Source organism: Episyrphus balteatus, chromosome 4, assembly GCF_945859705.1.
Source record: "Episyrphus balteatus chromosome 4, idEpiBalt1.1, whole genome shotgun sequence".
Classification (NCBI taxonomy): Eukaryota; Metazoa; Arthropoda; class Insecta; order Diptera; family Syrphidae; genus Episyrphus; species Episyrphus balteatus.
The window spans coordinates 2781427-2792058 of record NC_079137.1 but is presented as its reverse complement, the minus strand read 5'-3'; the positions used below and the strand labels follow the sequence as shown (position 1 = coordinate 2792058).

General features: G+C 33.5%; 2 protein-coding genes across 2 annotated transcripts; one reads left to right on the top strand and one right to left on the bottom strand.

Annotated features, from left to right (window-relative positions):
* Positions 1-1044: 1044 nt before the first annotated feature.
* On the bottom strand, positions 1045-6122 carry LOC129918735 (protein-associating with the carboxyl-terminal domain of ezrin). Its single transcript, XM_055999449.1, has 2 exons — positions 5558-6122; positions 1045-2922 (listed from the first exon to the last, which is right to left on the bottom strand). The coding sequence occupies exons 1-2, from the start codon at positions 5939-5941 to the stop codon at positions 1312-1314; spliced, it is 1995 nt and encodes a 664-aa protein (XP_055855424.1). The 5' UTR covers positions 5942-6122; the 3' UTR covers positions 1045-1311.
* A 2609-nt stretch (positions 6123-8731) lies between these two features.
* On the top strand, positions 8732-10363 carry LOC129918738 (60S ribosomal protein L5). The gene is made up of 4 exons (XM_055999452.1): positions 8732-8859; positions 9042-9305; positions 9364-9801; positions 10033-10363. The coding sequence occupies exons 1-4, from the start codon at positions 8857-8859 to the stop codon at positions 10219-10221; spliced, it is 894 nt and encodes a 297-aa protein (XP_055855427.1). The 5' UTR covers positions 8732-8856; the 3' UTR covers positions 10222-10363.
* The last annotated feature ends 269 nt before the right edge of the window (positions 10364-10632 follow it).

The window sequence follows — 10632 nt, the reverse complement described above, 5'->3', positions numbered from 1 at the left end:
AATATTTTAAATGGTGAGTGCCTATTATTTCTTTTAGAGTAGGTATTTATAGTTAGATATCAGATCCCAGAAGCTTTTTAATGGTAAGTATGATAACATCAACATGGGGATGGAGAACCTGTAGCGGTATCAAAAGGATGATGTTTTTTGCAAATAAATTGCACGACTGGGTCATACTTACTTGCTCTTGCAATTCAAAGTACATTATATGTGAACACATTACATTACATTACATGTGAACACGAATATAGCAGTGCTTGCTTACAAAATTTTAATACAAAGTTGAATATTTTTAGCTCAGACGTTAAAAAATATATATTTTGAACTCCATTAGAATGAAAATGAATGGCGGATGTGATTTTCATATCCCCCCAAAAAATGTCCAAATTTTTTAATCGAAAAAATCGGAATATTTCATACAAACTTTGAATTTTTCACCAGGCGCCCAGAATTCTCAGGAGGTATACTTGTCCGTTGAACACTTTTTAAATTTAAATACTAGCGGAAGTGCTTTTTTTTCATTTCCGTCGGTTATATTTAAATGACGGAAGTGCTTCATTATATGCTTCACAATAAACGGAAATGAATTTTTTGGACCGCCATTGAAATGAAAATGGAGGACGGATGTGATTTTCATTTCCATCCGAAAAGTTTTAATTTTTTTAACCGAACAATAGAAGGTTTTCATACAAATTTGAAATTTTTCACCAGGCGCCAAGAAATCCCAGGAGGTCTGGTCCGTTGAACACTTTTTGAATTCAAATATTGACGGAAGTGGTTTCTTTCATATCCGTCGCTTATATTTCAATGACGGAAGTGCTTTCTTTCATTTCCTTCGGTTATATTTGAATGTAGTGCTTTCTCTCATTTGCCTCGGTTATATTTTGAAAATGTATATAAAACTGGTTTGGAGGATTTAAAAGTGGAATTTTTTTTTGCAAGGGGTTTACCTTGTTTTTTCTCAAAAACCAGAAAAAAAGCTGTTATAAAAAAAACAAATAACAGTTTTTTTTAATATTTCTAACAATAAATTGTTTATTTAAATTTTATTTTAATTTTTATTCTGCTTGTAAAATCGTTTATAATATAATTTTATATGTTTCGGGATTTCCATTCAATTACAATTACGATATATTTTTTTTTATATTTTTAAGATTTATATTACATGATGCTACATTGTTTTGTTTTGTTTAACCCAAACGTTAATCTCCTTAAACTAAACACAAAAAACAAGATCTATATCAACTTAATCACAATATTATAGAAAAAGTAAAGAAAAAACATACGCCTTTTCTCAATAGTTAGAGGACACTATTGTCCCCAGTCGTCGATATCATCGTCACCCCAACCAGCCTCAGCAGTTGTCTCCTCCAGTTCAGGTGCTTTAAATTCAAATCTGCTGCTGTCGACCTTGACATCTTCGACGACGAGGACTGTGTTGGATTTCTTAGACGATGGCAGTTTTTCATCAGTTATTGTGCTGCTAAGCAGAGCTTCAGGAATGATTGTAGTTGTGCTCTTCTGAATGACAGGTTCCATGTCTTTGAAGAAGTCAATATCCTCGTTGCCACTGCCAGGCAACTTCTGCACTTTAATATCCAACTCGCTGATGTCGTCGATTATCTTTGGTGTAGCAACTACAGAGTTTGAGGATGAGGTCTTAAAAGAGTCTGATAGAGATATTCGAGGAGATTGAACCACCGACGGTGGTGAGGTAACAGGAGGTTGTGGCTCTATGATAAGGCTTTCGATTGCAATGGGTGGGGCTACTTCTTGTCTATCTTCATTTTCCCAATCACTCCAGGCATCTTCATCTATTTCACCATCGGTTCCATTGTGAACATCCTCTCCACCATCCGGACTTAATCGTTGAGGCATTACTACCCCATTTACTTCGCCTATCGAATTGTAGCTTCCACTCACATCAACATTGTCCGGAAGAGGACTTCCTGAGACCATAAACTCCCCGCCACCCATCACAGGAGTAATTGAACGTGGTTCAACCCAATGACTCGTACTGTCTGGCAGCGCTTGAGGTCGTCCATCGGCGAATAGCCTCGCCCGATTTCCACCTATAACCACATCCGATCCCAGAAGAGGAACCAAGTCCGCCAGACAGCGCAAAGTCTTGGCAACCAGGATATCATTGGTATCCTTGATGCCAAGCAAAAGATTTGGCAGAATTTGGTCTTGCAATTCTTCCCGGCTGAGAAGTTTAACATACTCTCCAAAGTACTCGAGCAGTATCAGTCTGATCTGAGCATCGCGGACGCAAAAAATTTCTTTAATTCTCGGAATGATATACTTTATGTAGGTGGCATTGGTGAATAAGGCAGCGGAAAGTTCAGATTTGGTCTTCAGAACGTACGGAGTCACACATAATTGGGCGGTGGTGTCGAGAAGAACCATTCGTGAGAGCAGAAGACTACCGATTTGTGAGCCAACTACATTCTCGTCGAAATACCTTAGACGATCTATCAAACCTGTAAAGAAATCTTGTTTCTCTTGAGGATTTTTAAGAGGCAGTTCAATGAGAAAGGAATGAATTAGAACAAATTCATGATTGAAGTACGGATGGAGGAGAACTGCAGACAGTTTGGGTCGCATGGCAACATTCTGATGACGCAAATGGGTGGCACAATATTCACGAAAGTCAGCGACGTAGGGTGTATCGGGGGAGGAGCACTGTTTTAGGATCTCTTCACAAAGAACAGCGAAGGCATACTGCTCAATGCAGTCTCCAGAGGTTTTGGCTTCGTTTTCATCGATGGCTCCTTTGTAACGATATGCATTTGCCAGGTCTAAAAGGGTTTTGGTGACTTCTTTGGACTTCCACACGTATTCGAAGCCACCTAGGCGCCAAGAGCCTTCACTGTTGATATATATGGATGAGATAGCAATGTTTAAATGACGGGCTTGAGCCTGAAAATGATAAGATATTTAATCATTAACCTTCTAATAGACCAAGAGCCCAAAGCAAATTTTGGGAGAATAAGGTATAACCAAAATGTGAGTATCCAGTTTTATAGCCTTATGTATTCTTATAACAAATTATTGCTAGTTTTAAATCGCGGCTCTATATGATTTTCGGAGCGTTAAACAACGCGAGTTTTCCAATTAATATAAGTAGACTAAATCAGTGCGGCATAAATTTTAATTCAAAATTGAAAATTAACAATTGGAGATACAAAAACCTTCTATAACTTATTTGAAAGATAAAAATCTAAAGGTGAATACTAATGAAGAATTTTGAAAAATTCAATCATTAAATAAGGTAAATAGGGTTAAAACAAAATTGCAAAAAAGTTGCCATTTTCTAGATGCGACGTTGTAGAAAGTTGAATTTTTTTGTAATCGATAGATAAACTTATTGTAAGGCTAACAAGGGTACTGAAAAAAATTCTAGAAAATTTCAAAATCAAGTTATTAATTATTTTTTTTTTTTTAAACTTAGTGATTATAGGTAGGGGAATTTTTTTTTTTTTTGACAATTTGAAAAATACCGTTCAAAATATAATGAAAAAATATAGGGGTCTGATACGGAATTTTTTTAAGTCTCTGCGTTTCAAAATATGAATTTTTGAAAAGCACTTTTTGGGGTATTTTTGGGTTTTTGTTTTTTATTTTTAGCAATTTTTTGGAGCGTTCAAAAAATTTCAAACTTATAGGACATATAAGTTATAGCCATGCGCATGCATGTGCAAGTTGAATTCTAAAATGAGTTTTGACTGAATAACGGGAAAAACAAGTTGTTTTGTCCCAAGTTTTTTTGACCGTTTTTAACCGTTTTTTATTTTTATCTTTTTTCTTCAACAGATAAATGAATGGAGTTACTGTACATAGATAATAGGCAGGACTATACTTGTGCAAAAATTCAATAAATTTTGTAATCTATTCTATTTTTCAAAACTTTTTTTCTTCTGATCTAGAAATATGATTGAAGCATCATATAAAAGCTGAAATAATAGTTTAGATTTCGTTTAGTTTAATGTGGATATATACAGTAAGATATATCTTATAACGTACAATTCTTTGATTTTTATTAATTTGTATTACAAATAGCAAAATGATAATGTGTAGAAGAAAAACTAGTTCAAAATTTTAATTTAAAAATTAAAATTAATAAATCAAGATTAATTATTGAAAATTACATATACAAATGGTGTAAATAATTTTGAAATTACTTAATTTTGATATTAATAAAAATTTATGTACATATGTCAGGGAAAAAATTATGAAAGAAGTACAAAATAGAGAGAGTAGAGTAGTAGGAGTAATAGAATAGTACGGAAAGGTTTTAGACGCAAGAAAAATGATTTTGTAAAGTCAATTATGAACTGGTTTAAATTTTGAATTCGCTTTATTTAAATCGGAAGAGAATTCCATAAAATTACTGTGTGGACAAAAACATCCTTTTACCATTCAGAAAATTAAATTGAGGAATTAATAAATTGCTTGTTCTTTCGTGGATACATTTATGTATTTTTGAATAAATATATAAATATTCCGGAATAAGCTTTCAGATGATTTAAAATTTATTATAGGTTGTCATACAAAAAAATGGATTTAATGGTGTTAGAAGATAAAAAATATTGATTTTTTTTATGAAAATTGATTCGGTTCAAAAAATTCTAGATCTTTTTGTAGATGTCGTGCAGACGTGGTCCATGTGAATATTTTGAGCTGAACATATAGGTTTTGATGTAAAATAATGGATTTAATGGTGTTAGAAGAATTTTTTCATGAAAAATTACAGTTTTCAGTATATTGTTTATATATCTTTTACGCATTGTAAAAATTTAAATATGGCGTTATTCTTTTAAATATTAAACTTTTAAATGGTGTTATTTTTTTGTAAGCTTTTCATATACCTAAAAAAATTGACACAATGAGAAAAGAAAAAAAAGGTATTTTTTTTTGCTTTTTTTGGTAAAATATGATTGGATTCAAAAAGTTATTCCGTTTTTCTTCAAAACATACAGATATAAATATGTAAGGTTTTAATCTTTAGCTTAAGTACTTTACTATAAGAATTATTATCTTATTAATTTTTTTTTTCAAGAAAGACAAACAAATAATTTTTAGATCATTTTTTGTTTTAACAAAAAAGCACAGAACTTTTTTTCTTATGACCGTATACCTACTTTACAGACAACGACTTTTTTAACTAACCATATTGGGTCTATTCTTGGAGAGTTTTGAATTCAGAAAAACCAAACAAAAAGTTAAACAGAAAAGTCTCCAAAACAAAGCTGCTTAAACAACTAATACATATCTTATGTTCTATTAATTGCATCGTCAAAATTGATGTCTTTATGCTTAGGGTAAATGACAGAGTATCAGTTTTTGTATACAAAATAAGAAATAAGTATGAATAAAGCCTACTTATATATGAATTGGAAAACTCACGTTTTTTAAACGCCCCTGAAAACAACATAAAGCCGCGATTTAAAGCTACCAGACTTTTGAATTTGTTATAAGAACGCATAAGGCCTACATACTTACATTTTTGTTGTCGTTATAAAATTTGTTGTGGGCCCTTAGACTATAAACCTACCTGTTCGACAAGAAATATTAAACTACACAGAACGTTTCGAAGGCCTAAACAGACTTGTATGTCTGTTAGCGTTGGTAGGGCAATAGAGAGTGGTCGAACACATTCTGTAGCAAGATGTTTGTGTGATCCTTGTTCCCAGGATGTGATGTATCTCAAAATATACGGATGACGGTAGATCATTAGATTTTTTACTGCTCGCTCCATTGGGCCTTGACTAATCCATACTTGACCATTGACAACTGGTTCTCCTTGGAATATGGAAACCATACGCAAGGAATCGGAATCTTGTGGCACCTCGGCATTGTATAGAGTCCAGAAATCATTAGCTTCGATGGCATTTTTGTCGATAACTAAACCTTTAAGTTTGCTAGTATCGTTTCCCATTTTTGGGAAGAGAAAAGTTGTGTGGTTTTGGTGTTCGGTTTTGTTTGATGAGTGAAATAGAGTTATTGGAACATTATTTTAATAAGTACAATAGATTTTTCTTGATAAATTTTTGTGAAGAAAAGTATATTTTTTTTTCTTTTTTGTAGACGATTGTAAATTTTTGACAGTTGTGACAGAAGGGATGTGTCAAATGTCAACAAGCAGCGATACTCGAAGGAGGTGTTCGATTATCGATTTAAAAAAGTCAAAAGCAAAATATAGGGTGACAAATTTTTGTTATGGTACGCCTACACCATGAATTAAGCCTAGTACGCTGTTGAAGCGAAACGAAATTTTCCATACAAAATTTCGTTAATACTATGTTTCCACCTACACCTTAATCTACTTTTTCGAGATTTAGAGCTAAATCTACTTCTAAATCCCGAGATTTACCATACAAATTTAAATCTCATAAAAAGTAGATTTAAAATAAATCTCCTCCAAATCTACTTGGCTGAATGATTCCATGCTCTAATAATGATAGGAACATGCGACAAGAAAAATTGAATTAAAATTTATAAAACAAATGTGATCTGAAAACAATAATTACGAATTTATTTTTAAATAAAAATTACTAAAAGTTTTAAAAAGTAATGGGAAAAGTTTTATTTTTGATGAATTCCTTTTGAGATTTGTAAAATGTCATTCACCAACGTCAAAATAAATCTTGGAAATGTCAAAATAAATCTGATTTGGCTAGTGAAAACACTTCGAGATTTATTCTAAATCTGCTTCGCTAAATCTCAGATTAAGGGTAGGTGGAAACATAGTATAACGAAATTTTGAACGAAATTAATTTTGTTTTTATTTTTGCTTTAAAACTTATTTGCTGATGTTTTTTTTTTTTGAATTTTTTTATTTGTATTTTTATTAAATTTACTTTGCTACAGTAAATGATGCTATTTTTCAGCTTCTGTTAAGCTTAAGTAAGGTTGCGTTGATCATGGCAAAACCAGGACGTTATAAAAGTAAAAGTCTTTATAACAATGTCCCTATAAGGTCTATAAGAAGCTTACTTTGCCAAAGCTGTTCAGAAGCTGTGAGATTTGATAGTTTGCTTCAGAAGAGCTTTTATAACAGTGAAAATATAATATACAAGGCAATACAATTCAAGTCTTATCGAAATAATAGAAACAATTAAAAAATACATACAATGCTCCTGGAGCTTCCAATTTATAGAATTGAAAAAAAATTCTTATTTAATTGATTTGTAGTAAGCCCAAGTAACAATTTTACTTGCATAAGGTCCATTTTCTTCGATTCGGCAAGCTATAGTTTGTATAAGTTTAGTTTAAGGATTACTTACGCAAATCATCCATTTTGGAAACAAAGGAGGTCTCCTTAAGGCCATCTGGAAGTGTTTAGAAGAAGCCTTGTAAATATAAGTTAAAGAAGACCTTCATAAGACCTGTTTGATCCGTTTTAAAGAACCCGACAAACAATTTTGGTTCTATAAAGCTTTACAGATGCAATTGTTGCTTTTTTAAAGCATTATAGAAGCAAAATTGTTAGTAGGAAAGCCTTCTATTTTCAAGTGACAGAAGGATTTCATAAGACCTGTTCCAAGAGGTTCTTGTAAATATGCAATGTTTTCATCTCTCAAGTATGCAATGTTTTTCATTAATAAGTATGCAAAGCTTTTATCCTGCAGATATGTAATGTTTGTAACACTTTAGAAAAAAACATTGCATTTTTATGTGAGGTTTCAATTAGCTCCCTTTTTGCCACTCATCTTTAATATTCGAGTATGGTCTACTGGTAAGGTGCTGGCTTGGTATGCAGAGGTACGTGGGATCGATTCCTGGCGGGGCCATTTGTGAAATAAAAAAAAAATGTGTTCTCTTTCAATTAAAATAAAATTCTTCCCATTTCAGAACGACAGGAAAAGCATTGACATGGCCAAAAAAGAAGAAAAAACAAAATAGAAAAAAATTAAAAGAAAAAAAACATCAATAAAATCTTTTTTTTTTTTTTATTCATAAATTCAACATCTTATAACAACCTCCATAAGGCCTTATTATAACATCCAATGCAAATGATAGTTTCCTTAGCGAAGCAATAGTTTTCCTAAAATGTTTCATTGTTTTGTAAAAAGGCCTGCATAAGGTCGTTTTACGCTGTTCGTCACAAGCTATTAGCTTGTGGATTGCCTGTGGAGGAAGGTCTTGGGGAAATTCGGTAATGTGCGCCAAAATGATTTGCATAAGACTTGTCCTTCTTCTTAAACAAGTCAAAAAATAGCTTGCATTGACCCTTATGAAAGCTAAATTGTTACTTGGGAGCAAAAGTGTAAAAGTGTAAAACACTTTTGCACTTTACAACGATACAAGACCATTTGCATCGAATCGTGAATACCCCTAATAAATTTATAAATGGATTTGACAGTTTGTTTACTAGGTTAACCTTTTCACCAAGTTTACCCAGAATTTACATGAATACCTCTATTTTATTTTGCCCAAGAAGAAATTTTTCTCGGATTTATTGCTTCTTCTGAGGAGTGAAACGAAAAATTTACGAAATTTCATCTCAGGTGCCGTCACTATAAAAGTCTTTGGTTTCTGCTGTTTTTTTTTTTTTTTTTTTCAAATCTGTCTTTTCGGGCATATAGTCTCACCATTAAATTGGTAGTGTAAACATTTTCATTGAAATGGTAGAATTCAACCCAAAATAATCCCACCCTACGAACACACCCCTTTCAACCACCCGAAGTTAGAATCATTTCATTAGCCACATTTTCTTCATCTATATTCGAGTCTCGCAAAAATGCTTCCGCTCTCTAAACACCGACCCTCTCTTTCTTTTCTTTTTTCACCTACGTGTGGAACATCGCGATTTTCTAACGTTGGTGTTTTCCTTTTTAAAATAAGTGAAAAATGGTTAGTAATTTATTTAAAATCATCTCACATATCACAAATATAATATTCAAACTATATAAATTTAATATCGATGAACGAAAAAACTAAATGATGTTTGTGAATTTTTGTGATTTTTCTTGTATCGAAATCATCAAACCTTGCCGTCACAGTACTAAAATGAGAACTTTTTTAATTAATTTCAGGGTTTCGTAAAAGTTGTGAAGAATAAACAATACTTCAAGCGTTATCAAGTCAAATTCCGCAGGCGTCGTGAGGGTAAAACCGACTACTATGCCCGCAAACGTCTAATCTTCCAAGACAAAAACAAATACAACACCCCCAAGTACCGTCTGATTGTACGTCTCAGCAACAAGGACATCACTGTCCAAATTGCCTACGCAAGAATTGAAGGAGATCGCGTTGTTTGCGCTGCCTACTCTCATGAATTGCCAAACTATGGTGTTAAGGTATGTTTGATAGATTTTGATTGTTTCCAAAGTGGGTTCTCAATTTATGGATTCTTAGGTTGGTTTAACCAATTACGCCGCAGCCTACTGCACTGGATTGTTGGTAGCTCGTCGTATCCTTAACAAATTGGGCTTGGAATCGCTGTATGGTGGTTGCACTGAAGTCACCGGCGAAGAGTACAACGTTGAGCCCGTCGACGATGGCCCAGGAGCATTCCGTTGCTACTTGGATGTCGGTTTAAGCCGCACCACCACTGGCGCCCGTGTCTTCGGTGCCATGAAGGGAGCTGTCGATGGTGGTTTGAACATTCCCCATTCCGTCAAGCGTTTCCCCGGTTACTCGGCTGAGACCAAGAGCTTCAATGCTGACATTCATCGTGCCCATATCTTCGGTCAGCACGTTGCCGATTACATGCGCACTTTGGAAGAGGAGGACGAGGAGGGATTCAAACGCCAATTCAGCCGATACATTAATTTGGGTATCCGTGCTGACGACGTAAGTTTTCTATATTCTTGTTTCTTTGTTTCAAAATGACGTCCATTTTAAAATTACCGCCAATTCTCAAATTAGAGACTGGCTGTGCCGAAAATGGACCACATTAAATTGGCCTGTATGTTCGATGTTTGTCGGTTTTCAATCCTTCAGACTTCCTGTTTATGTGTCATACATTTCCAATTCTCTTCAAGACTTTCCATGAGAAAGGTTTAATCAAAACTCTCTTTACAGCTTGAAGAAATCTACAAAAAAGCCCACTCTGCTATCCGCGCTGACCCAACACACAAGAAGGTCAAGAAGACTGGCATCACCAAGAAGAGGTGGAACGCCAAGAAACTTACCAACGAACAACGTAAGGTCAAGGTTGCCGAACACAAGGCTGCCTACGTTGCCAAGCTCAAGTCTGAAGCTGAGGCTTAAGTTAGTGCGAATTGATTGTTTGAGTGGAAGCTCTTTAGAATTTTCCATCACTTATTCTAAAATGAACACAAGAAAATAAAAAATATATAAAATATGAAATGACAAATTCATAATAAGGATTTGACACTAGAATTTTTATAAATTTGTTTGTTTTTTTTTTATTTTGAATAATCACTTGATGGTTTGAAATTGTAGGATAAATAGATTAGGCATTAGTTTTTTTTTTTTTTTTTAAATAAAATATTGAACATAATACAAATGCTAGAGGATTTTGAATCAAATAGAAATAATGGAAGCTACTATACTAATTAGCGATGATTAGCGTACTTTTGAGGTTTTCGTTTTGTGCTTTTCAAAATGAGATTTCGAACTTAGAAATGGTTGGCAGCCCTATCACTGAAGTTGTTTTTT

Excerpts from the sequence above, each read along its gene's own strand:
- LOC129918735 (XM_055999449.1), bottom strand. The coding sequence starts at position 5,941 with ATGGGAAACGATACTAGCAAACTTAAAGGTTTAGTTATCGACAAAAAT. Across the intron at positions 2,923-5,557 it reads TAATATTTCTTGTCGAACAG|GCTCAAGCCCGTCATTTAAA; the intron begins GTAGGTTTATAG and ends TATCATTTTCAG.
- LOC129918738 (XM_055999452.1), top strand. Across the intron at positions 9,306-9,363 it reads TGCCAAACTATGGTGTTAAG|GTTGGTTTAACCAATTACGC; the intron begins GTATGTTTGATA and ends ATGGATTCTTAG. Across the intron at positions 9,802-10,032 it reads TGGGTATCCGTGCTGACGAC|CTTGAAGAAATCTACAAAAA; the intron begins GTAAGTTTTCTA and ends CTCTCTTTACAG.